Source organism: Hibiscus syriacus, unplaced genomic scaffold, assembly GCF_006381635.1.
Source record: "Hibiscus syriacus cultivar Baekdansim isolate YM2019G1 unplaced genomic scaffold, ASM638163v2 tig00111151_pilon, whole genome shotgun sequence".
Classification (NCBI taxonomy): Eukaryota; Viridiplantae; Streptophyta; class Magnoliopsida; order Malvales; family Malvaceae; genus Hibiscus; species Hibiscus syriacus.
The window spans coordinates 1697236-1708026 of record NW_024062999.1 but is presented as its reverse complement, the minus strand read 5'-3'; the positions used below and the strand labels follow the sequence as shown (position 1 = coordinate 1708026).

At 37.6% G+C, this 10791-nt stretch overlaps 1 protein-coding gene and 1 pseudogene across 1 annotated transcript; both read left to right on the top strand.

Moving 5' to 3' along the window:
* The first annotated feature begins 2272 nt into the window (after window positions 1–2272).
* Window positions 2273–3320, top strand: LOC120154773 (AT-hook motif nuclear-localized protein 19-like). The gene has a single exon (XM_039166427.1). It carries the CDS (start codon window positions 2481–2483, stop codon window positions 3318–3320), a length of 840 nt encoding a protein of 279 aa, XP_039022358.1. The 5' UTR covers window positions 2273–2480.
* Window positions 3321–7175: 3855 nt separating this feature from the next.
* Window positions 7176–8794, top strand: LOC120154904 (annotated as a pseudogene).
* Window positions 8795–10791: the final 1997 nt, after the last annotated feature.

The following is a 10791-nucleotide window of genomic DNA, read 5'->3' as shown; positions in this document are numbered from 1 at the left end:
AATGATTAATAAATTCTTTTGGTGACACTGTTGGGATACACTTTTAATTTAAAATCGTTAAAACAACCCTCTAGTAAGTTAAGAGAAGTCGTTTCAATAGTTTTAAATTAAAAGATTATTACCCTTAATCCAATTATGTGATTAGGTTAGGTCAAGAAAATGAGGCTAACATGCTTTAAAAATTATCAGATATAATCATCCAATTAGCAAAAAATATATACAAAATATTCTAACAATGCAGCACTTTAATATATAAATTATATACATATTTTATAACTAAAAATTACATACTATGTTCATAATAATATTTAAAGAACAAATATGACTATAACAAATAAAAACACAACAAATTATAAGTTTAAGATAGTAATCATGTTTACTAAAACGAGGACTAAATAATATTAAATAAAACTTTACAAACTAATTACAAATAAACTAAAAACTAAAACACCAATACTATACAAAAATAAACGACGCAGTTAAAATAAAACAAATCACCATCTTGAAGGATTAAAATTATAATAAACATTAAACATACATAGAACCAAAAGAAAATGCAAAGAATGTAAAGGTCGAACGTCTAAACAATAAAAGTTTAATAAGATAACATTTGGGACCAAAATAGGATGCGCATAAACTTAAGAACCATATCAAAACATCACAGAAACTCGAAGCAATGACCAAAATAAAAACTTTTAAAAATACACGTCCAAAGTAAAAACAACGCTAAAATAGCCATAATATGATACTGGACCAAAATGAAACAAACTAAAAGTTATGAGGCGAAATCAAAAGATAATAAAGTTCAGTACAGGGACCAATACAGAACGGATCGAAGTTACAATGGCCTAAACAGCTTTTATACCATTACTCCTAAAACGCACAGTTTCCCCCAGCTGATCGAGATGCTGTCGTTTTGGGGGGTTTCCAACGACGCCGTTTTGGCGTCTTAATATATGTAATATTAGGGTAAAACTTTAAGCCCTAACTCATTTTCTAAACCTAACACTCCCCAGCGCCGTTCTCTCCCTCACTCTCAACTCACCATCTCTCCTTTTATATCCCCCAACCATCAACAACGACGCAAGCAAAATCTAAACTTAAGCTCCTCGAATCCCCCTGTTTTACCTCCTAAAACCCAGAGACCGACTCCGAAACCTACATGCAAGCACTTGGTTGGCCTAAGGACGCGACCCCCGATAGCCCTAGCCTTGACTAACGACTCCAACTCACGGTAATCAAACACTCCTCTTCCTGTTTCCTTAGTTTTTTTTTTAGATTTAAAAAAATGCATGTAAAAAAACCAAAGGAAAAGTTGAGATACCTCAGATTTAAATTGTTTCTATTGCTTTCTCGTTTTTTAATACAATCATCAAATGAGAGTGCTTTTACAAAGGCTATCTTTCCTTGAGGAGTTGAGGGAACCATACAAAATGACCTTCGTCCCCTATTTTGCTTCGGTTCTTCCTTTCTTTGATGGATTTTTGCTCAACTGCCCCCTCTGTTCTTGATTGCTAGCCGAGAAACCCCCCTCCTTCCTCTGTGTTCGTTTCTTTTCTGTTTTTGCTCTCGTTTGGTGTGTTTGCAGGGCACTGGCGCGAGCAGATCACGGGCGGCAGCAATGGGGAGCCGAGCTATTGTCTGGTTGGGCGAGCGTGATTTGGCAGCAGGGTTGTGGCTTCACGTGAGTCTGTAGTTGACTCGGGGTTCACGGGGGCTGTGAGCCCGCGCGCTGGCCTGGGATTCTGGGCGTACTGTAGACCGTTAGATCTCGTCATATCTAATGGTGGAGGCTCGGCTGCGCATGGAAACGAGGGACAAAACCCTAATGGGTCTAGGGCTTCTTCAAACGGGCTGCAACACTGGTCTGCCGAATCCCGGGCTTGTAACTTTAGCTTGGGCCAATTTGGTCTGTCTTGTTTGGGGTTTAACATTGATTCGGGCCTGTAAATAAAAATATTTAGTGCACGTTTTATACATTTAATTGTTTACTTATTTAATTACCTATATGCATATATATATATATATATATACATTCGTAATTACATAATATCCTATAGATATATAACCAATCTTATAATAATATTAATAATAATAAACCCGAAATTAAAAATCGAATAACCCCGGACAAATCGCCCATCTACAAAGTAGATGGGCTAAATTTAAGGGTTTTAAAATTACATACTCCGACATTATAATTAATCCAAAAATTTTCTTAAACTCTTTCTTTATGTTTCATTTCTTGTCCTTAGCAATTCTTTAGCTCTGATCGGTTAGCAGACTTGCTTCTCTCTCTCTCTCTCTCACTCGGCCAACTTTTCTAGAGAGTTGAATTCTTCCATACTTTCTTTTGTTCTTCAAAACCTTGATTCGTTCATATCCATAAAGATCACTAGCCAAAACAAGATCCAAACCCAGTTTTCTATCCTTTGTTTGTAATCCTTTATCTTTTCTCTGAGCTCAAAAGCTTGGGAAAAATCATGGCTAATCTATGGTGGGCGGGGCAAGTAGGGTTACAAGGAATGGAAACATCAGCCGCTTCATCCTCTCCGATGAAGAAACCAGATCTGGGTATATCCATGACCAACAATGGAGAAACAGGCAGCGGTGGAATCGGAGAAGAAGAAGAAGACAAAGATCATAGCGACGAGCCTAGAGAAGGCGCTATCGATGTCTCCAGTTCCACTCGTCGTCCCAGAGGACGACCGGCAGGTTCAAAAAACAAGCCCAAACCACCGATCATCGTCAGCAGGGATAGCCCTAATGCACTAAGGAGTCACGTTATGGAGATAGCTAATGGTTCCGATGTAGCCGAAACCCTAGCTCAGTTCGCTAGGAGGAGACAAAGAGGGGTTTCGGTTCTTAGCGGAAGTGGAACCGTGACCAACGTTACACTTAGGCAACCTTCGGCTCCTGGTGCAGTTATGGCTCTTCATGGTCGGTTCGAGATTCTATCGTTAACCGGTGCCTTTCTACCCGGACCGGCTCCCCCGGGGTCGACGGGATTAACGATATACCTAGCCGGTGGACAAGGGCAGGTTGTTGGTGGTAGTGTAGTAGGGTCATTGATGGCATCAGGGCCTGTTATGGTTATAGCAGCTACTTTCTCCAACGCTACATATGAGAGGTTGCCTTTGGAGGAGGAAGAAGAAGAGGATGTTGGTGGAGCACAAGGTCAGCTCGGTGGCGGCGGATCGACATCGGGGATCAGTAGTGGAAGTGGTGGACATCGACAAGGTGGGATCGGTGGTAGCGGCGACGGATCGGGATTGCGAGGTTATAATAATTTGCTACCGAATTTGGTTCCAAATGGTGGATAGTTGAACCATGAGGCTTATGCTTGGGCACATGGTGCAAGGCCACCGTATCAGTAAACATATAGGAAAACATTGCTTGTAGAGATTTAGACATACTTTCACTTGAATCAATTTGCATAATAAGATCATCATGTTTAGTTTCTTACACTCATTTTTCTCTTTAATCCCATTTCTCAATTTTATAAATCAGGTATTTCATCTATATCAAATTCAACTCAACTAGCTCAACGCTGTTGTTTTTTTCTATATAAAAAGGATTACGAGTTAGAAATAGAGTTGACTTGTTTTACTAGTTTAGCGTGATTATAATAGAGTATCTATTCAAAAAAAATTAACCAATTAACAATGAATACATGCACTTTATGCAGATACAAGTATGCAACCGCTAAAGTCCGAAACTTTTAAGAAGAACACTACACATCCTTCTACCACTAATATCGTTCAATTTAAATCTATTAGATTGTATGAACTAAACGAGTTAAACTTCGATTTCATAATGCTACTTGTTAATGATGCAAGTTTTCTTGTTTCTAACCAACTTTGGGGCTCAAACTAGTTATAATAGTGTTTGAATAATAATAATGATAATAATAAGCACGTATCAAGAAACTGGTCCCTTTAATCTTCTCCTGCTGCAATTTTTCCTTCATTTTCATCACATGCAAAGCTCAACATTAAATGAAATGCTATGGAAAGGGATACTTTCCGTTGGGAAGTGGGAAAGCAATAATGGGTTCATGGCTGCACGCCATGTGCTATGCAAATTCTCAGTTTTCTTTGTGCATCATCCTCGAATTCTGAATTTTTTTAAAATTAAAAATATGAAATATTTAAAAAAAAAAAACTATATAACAAAACTAATCTCCTTGAAAGGTGACCTTAACATGCCTGTCACTCCCTCAGAATCTTCAAAGATTGAGGTTCATGCTTTCTGGCATAGTTCGACGCCATTTTCCTTTTAGAGTGATGATAGGGCGATTGTCAAATATTTTTTTTCTTCTGTTTATATATTTATGGGGATATAGAAGGGGGATAAATGAAGTGCAAGAATCTAGTTTCTTCCCTCGGTCTAAATCCAGAGATTTTAGAATAAGTCTTAGTGATGATATTAGATTTGGAGTCATGATAATTATTCATAGACTGACTGGATAGATAGACTCGACTGATGTCAGTTGTTAAGCAGCTTAGCTCTGAATATCATATAGAATTTGTCAAAGATCATGTTTAAGTGTCGTAGTTTTCCAAGAGATGTAATATTTCAGGGACTATATTAGAATATGTTTTCCTGAAACTTTTAACTACAGATAAATTCTCTGGAAGTCTTGATGTACGGAGATACAAAGTTGGTATAACAAGAACAGTTCTAAATAGTCACTGAAATTGTCACAAAACAGTACAATTTTACTGATTTTCTTCAGCTCAGTGCATGCATATGAATGTGTATCATGGGACATAAAACCAAGTTCAAGAAGAACTTCGATCTCACTTATCGCTTCTTAGATTCCAAATGCATATGTCAGAAGTAATGAACTACTAATGAAGTCCTTAAAAACATTTTCTTTCTACATGAATCCTTTAAGAAAATATGAATGTAAATGATTTCACTATGATGGAACAATGTAAAAAGATGTTGGCATATCATATAGATAGATCTGCAACTAAACTGAAACTAGAATTCGGATTCTTCAACTCGGGTTTCCGAACTAGTCCTCGGGCAACAAGAATCTTCGAAAATCGGGTCTTCGGATTTGTCCACCACCAACAAGAATCTTAAGCTTTGGCTTGATGCAGGAACTTGAAATCAAAGGATTCCAGGGTTTTAGAAAACATCAAGGACCCTCTTCACATGGACTCAAATGATGATGACATTGTTGATGAACACCTTGGTAATTTTACCTAGTTACTTGAACAGCATTCCAATGGCAAAGCAGTGGTAGTGGTGGAGCCCTCCAATGGGTTGCAGCCCCTAGCTTCTTCTTAAAAGTTGAACAACCTAATTAAACTATAATACTGTGAAGAGAGAATCCGAAAAAATCGATATTATGGAAATGTGGACCACACAAATAAAGCCTAACCTGTGTAATTAGAAACGATTAGATTATTCACTGATAATGGAGAATGATGCATCAGCATTTGAAATTTGAGAGCATGTTCACTTTCCAAGTCTGAAATGCTTGATTGTTTTATTTCCTGTGGATACCTGCCGTGGGGTACATGGTGTCCATAGAGAATTAAGTGCCATTTGACCTAACTTTCACAGGGTTGCACCTCCTATCCAGTTTGATAACCTCATATCATTTTGAGTTCATCTCATTGACAGTGTATTATAGTTTCGGAGATGAATTTTATTTTTTATTTTTTATTTTTTTAAATTTTCATCAATTAAGACCTCTTTGTTTACTGAAATCTCCAAAGATCCTACATCCTCAAAGTATAAGGGTATTATGATATTTGAGTCGGCTACAATGCATAAACATGATCCCTAACATACGCACGTGATCTATCGGAGTGAAATTCAATGTTAATTTGACATGTTGATCTATGAGTAACTATAACGACTTTATGTTTGACACCATCAATTCACAATAAATACCTCTCAGAAGAGAAAGGAATCTTGATCTTGGCTCCATAAGGTCCATATATATAGACTCCTACCTTACCCTTATGACCTCTTCTCTTTTCGCAAAAAACACACACACACACACTAATTAACGACCATCTTCTCAGCGACTACAACTCTTTATTCAAATTAAAAAGGGTGAACCTGACAACCCACAAGATAAACTTGTTCCTATCAACCATATGCATTTCCACATGGTCAACTAAAGCAGTATTACGTTAATGCACTCGCTTGTCTGCATTTCCTGATGAATCACTAGCTACAAACCTTCTCATTTCTATGGAAACAGCAACCTTTAGTATCTGCGAATGGCTGCAAGATTCAAAGAAATGATTCAACAGCTCCTCGTGTGAGGAGGCTAAAGATTGTTTGTGGCCCGAAAAAAAAGAACATGGAAGGAAAGAAAGGACCACAGCTACGAGTGTAGTCAGTGGAGTATTTGTATGAATTTAATGATGGGATCAAATCATGTTGGGACGTGTGATGTAGTGGTAGTACTTTCAAATTTATTCCCACAAGATTTTTTCCATATACAGGGATGGACTTAGGGGAGTAGCTAACTTAAAATCTTGCTTCCGTCTTTGCTTATAACCATCAAGTTGTTTTCCATACCCCTACAGCTGATTACTTCAGCAGATTATCAAATAGTTGAGAAATATATATTTAAATTGCAGAACTTCCATATAAATGAATCAAAATCATCATATTGGAGAAGCAATGGAATTAAATCTTACAACCATTTGCACAAATAAAGGACTTTGTCATGGTTGAGGAAGAAGAGGAGGAGCACGAGGCGAAGGGATTCAGAAAATGAATTAAGGATTGCGAAAGAAAAGAACATGGAATTAGGGATTAAAAATTCTGAAATTGAGGGAGAAGGAAATGGGTCACCTGATATGCTAGCAGATAAGATGAAGCCAGAAAAATGAGGCCCAACAGTAATTCAATTGGCAGCCCAAGAGAAGAATTTGCCCTAGCTGTCAAGCAAACGTTAGCCTTAGTACACTGTAATTATATAAAACCATGTACTAGAGGAGGAGAAAGCCATGCTTTGATTGAATGAATTCTAAACTTCTTTGAATCTCTTCTTTTCTCTCCTTAATCTCTATTCTCTTTATTCTCCGTCTATCTCTTTTCTGTCTTCTTCGTCTAATTTTCTTCTCTAATCACACTAGGGTCATAACAAATTGGTATTTAGAGCCATCATTTCTTGGTAGCTTGAAGCAAAGAACCAAGGCATGGCAGACTCCATTAATCTTTCTGCAATTCAGAGGCAGCTTGACGACCTCACCAAGATGGTAAAGCATACAACGGCTAAATCAACTCCTCCAAAATGGTGGGAGGCAAAGAATGCTCACATAACTAATTTGGAGATGAAAATGGACACAACCCAGAGAGCGATGGAGCAGATCTTCCAGATTCTGACTAGTACAAAGAGTGAGCAAAAACAAAAACAGAGGGGTTACGGTATTGTATCTTGGGTGTTCGAAAAAATGCAAGAAAAAGAAACTAAGCCATTCATTATTGAATCTTATAGCCTCTATGATGGTCAAGATCCTACAAAAATAGAAGCTCAACAGAAACAAGAAACGGAAAATGACATAAAGGCTACTATGATGGTTGATGCTTACAGTAAGAACATCTACCCTTTTTATACACTTGAAGAAGTTTTCTTTCTGCCCAAAACTGAGCTGGAAAGTACTGATGCACCACGTAAATGTTATGTCGAAACTGTAAATAGTGGCCCCAACAATGGTGTTATGATACTTCACTACAAAGGGTATAAAATGTTTGAGAAAACGTTAGAGCTTCATCATTGGGTACATCATAACAATGGTGACAAATTTTCAGTCGTTGTGCTGAAAAATTCAGGATATATGAGTCTAAAGGGGTACACATCCAATGGTTAAATCAATATCAAAGTCCAAAGTCTTACCTCTACATGGATAGAACAAAAATTTGAGAGGACTTGAATCTGAAACAGAGACTTCTTCAAAATCAAATGAAGTTTCCAGAAGAGTTGAGAAGGAGAACATTCACTTATTATGATACCGGATGGAGTATGGACCATTATCAGTCGAAGAATGTTGTTGCTAATGTTAACGCAATCATAGGCCCCACGTTGATAAGAAATAACCTAACCGAACATACTACTTTTGACAATTTCATGGTTCAATAACTAGGTGGAACTTAAAATGACTGGGGTTGGTGTAGACAAAAGTTTGGTGTGAATGTCATTCTTGTGGTTTCCCTTACTGTTTACCAAGCTGGAGCTAAAGTCAAGAACATTACTCCTTATAAGCACATTACTAACTTTGCTGGTAACCAGAAGTTGATCCTGTCAGTCCCTGCGTTCAATGTCATCAAGGGTGGTTTACATCCAAGAAACAAACATGCTATGCAGGAGTTCATGATTCTCCCTGTTGGAGCATCGTCCTTTAAGAGGGTCAGGAAGAGGGATGTGGAATTTTACCTTCACTTACAGGCTGTTATCGAGAAGAAGTATGGTCAAAATGCAACAAATGTTGGTGATAAGGGTGATTTTGATGCTCCTAATATTCAGGAAAACAAGGAAGGGCTTAAGCTGTTACGAACTGCCTTTGCTAAAGCAGGTTACATAGACAAAATTGTTATTAGAATGAATATTGCTGCATCTGAATTTTATGGACCACTTACAACCTATAACTTGAACTTCAACGAGGAGGCCAATGATGGTTCACAAAAAATCTCAAGAAATGTTCTCAAAGAATTATACAAGTTTTTTGTTTCTGAGTACCTTATGGTATCAAATGAGGATCCTTATGAGGGTAGTGATGACTCTGATGATACAGAGAAAAGTTTTGATCTCTCGAGCTGATGGCAATTATGAGTCGCACAAAATTGGTAAAGATTGTTGCAAATAATATTGTAGAATTGGTATACTACACTATTGTTTTTCTACAAGTTTTTTTTTTGTCTCATTAAAAACCTCCTTAAACTTATGTGGAAGAAAATAATACAACACAATCAAGCATTGAAACAAAGTTCAAAACAAACACAATCTAACTCTATTGAACATGTAAGCACCCTGCATCAACCTGCTGCAATCAACTTAACCTTGCAACACAAACAAAAAGATTACATATTGCAACTAAAAACACAACTAAACCCATCAAAACCTTTTCACCCATACAAACAAATCAAAGGCAAATACCCCAAAAAAACCCTAATCCACTAATACATAAAAGCAGAAACAAAGATTAACTCCATGTATTTAAAGCAACCTCAACCAAAACCTAAAGCAGCCACAAACCAGACCATGAACGCCCCAACTTAAGACAACGAACAAAATGAAAATTTTGTAGAACCGTTCTCCCCACTTCCCACCACGCTTTGATAAATTCTTGTCTACAAAGACCCGCTTTTGCAAGTTGCTCAGCCATGGCATTATTCGTTCTTGAGACATGAATAAATTGAACTCTCATAATCTTAATCACCAATCGAACAATATCCTCAAAAATGTTCTACCACATCCAAGTTCTAAGAGTGACAGTCGAGATCCAATTTAAGGGTACTAGAGAAACCAATTCCATGATCTATTCAGCTTTTTTGGTCCATATTGCCTCCACAAATAACTCAAGAGTGATTTTAACCGCTAAAACTTCTGCATAGTTTGACCCTAATCCGGGGGTTGGCCCTGAGAACATCGCTATAACAATACCAGCATCTGTTCGGAAAACTCCCCCGCATCCAACAACGACTTCTTTGGCAGCCCCATCTATGTTGAATTTTAATTGGTCGGCCATATGAGGAGACCATCTCAAACCTGATTTCTCCCGTTTGCATTCAGTTGCTATGCAATCCAATGGATTCTCCCACCAATTATTCTCATACTCAATCACATCTTCTTTTATTTCTTAGCACCAGATAAGAGTCCGTATCTTAGCATAAAAAATCATGTTCTTGAATATTTTTTTCTCGAAAAGTTTCTCATTTCTAGCTAGTCAAAAACTCCAAAGTGTCGAAGCAGCACAAATAAGCCAAATCGATTTTGCCTCTCCTCGCAATCAGACTTGAAAGCAAAATTCTAATGATTCATCTATTTTCCTTGGTTTCAACCAATTCACCCGCCACCAAGTGCAAATACAATTCCAAAAGAAGGATACAAACCGAAAATTCACAAATAAGTGATTAGAGAAATCAACTTCAGACTCACACCACGAACACAAGCATTGAGACTCCTCTAAGTCCACCCCTCCTATTTAGTTTCAACATCCAAATAAGATTTTTCACTTTTGGAGGCACCTTTAAATCCCAGATTCTATCGAAATTTAATTCCGGATCGGTTATTCCAAACCGAGAAAGCTCCAGCTTTTTCATGGATCCAGATTAGTCGATCTGGTATATTCGGATTAACTCTTGTTGAGATGACCAATTTTTTAACCACTTCCATACTCTGTTTTTCACGTTCCAGCTAACATCTTGCAACTAAACCTCCCATACAACGTCATGTTAGCTTCCATTGCCAACGATTTTTGCTACAATAACCAATTTTCTTTGAAGCACCCTGTACAAACGGAGAAAGACATCTCTAATAGGCTTAGATCCACACCAACAATCCTCTCATAGCATCACTGTTTTTCTGCAAGTTACAGAACTACAGGTCCATATGTGGTCGACGGATGCCAACCAAATGGCAGTGGATTAGGATGATGTCAATCATAGCTACCGTGTCGCTGGTGCATTTTTACTAGAAGAAGTGGTTATTTTTTATGAGGAAGAAGGTATTAATGCTATTAATGTTGCGAGGAAAAGATCTAGTGAATTTCAACAAGAAAATTATGGTTGTTATGTACTTTGGTGGAAGCTAAGGGA

Coding starts and splice junctions, on each gene's coding strand:
- LOC120154773 (XM_039166427.1), top strand. CDS start 2,481: ATGGCTAATCTATGGTGGGCGGGGCAAGTAGGGTTACAAGGAATGGAA.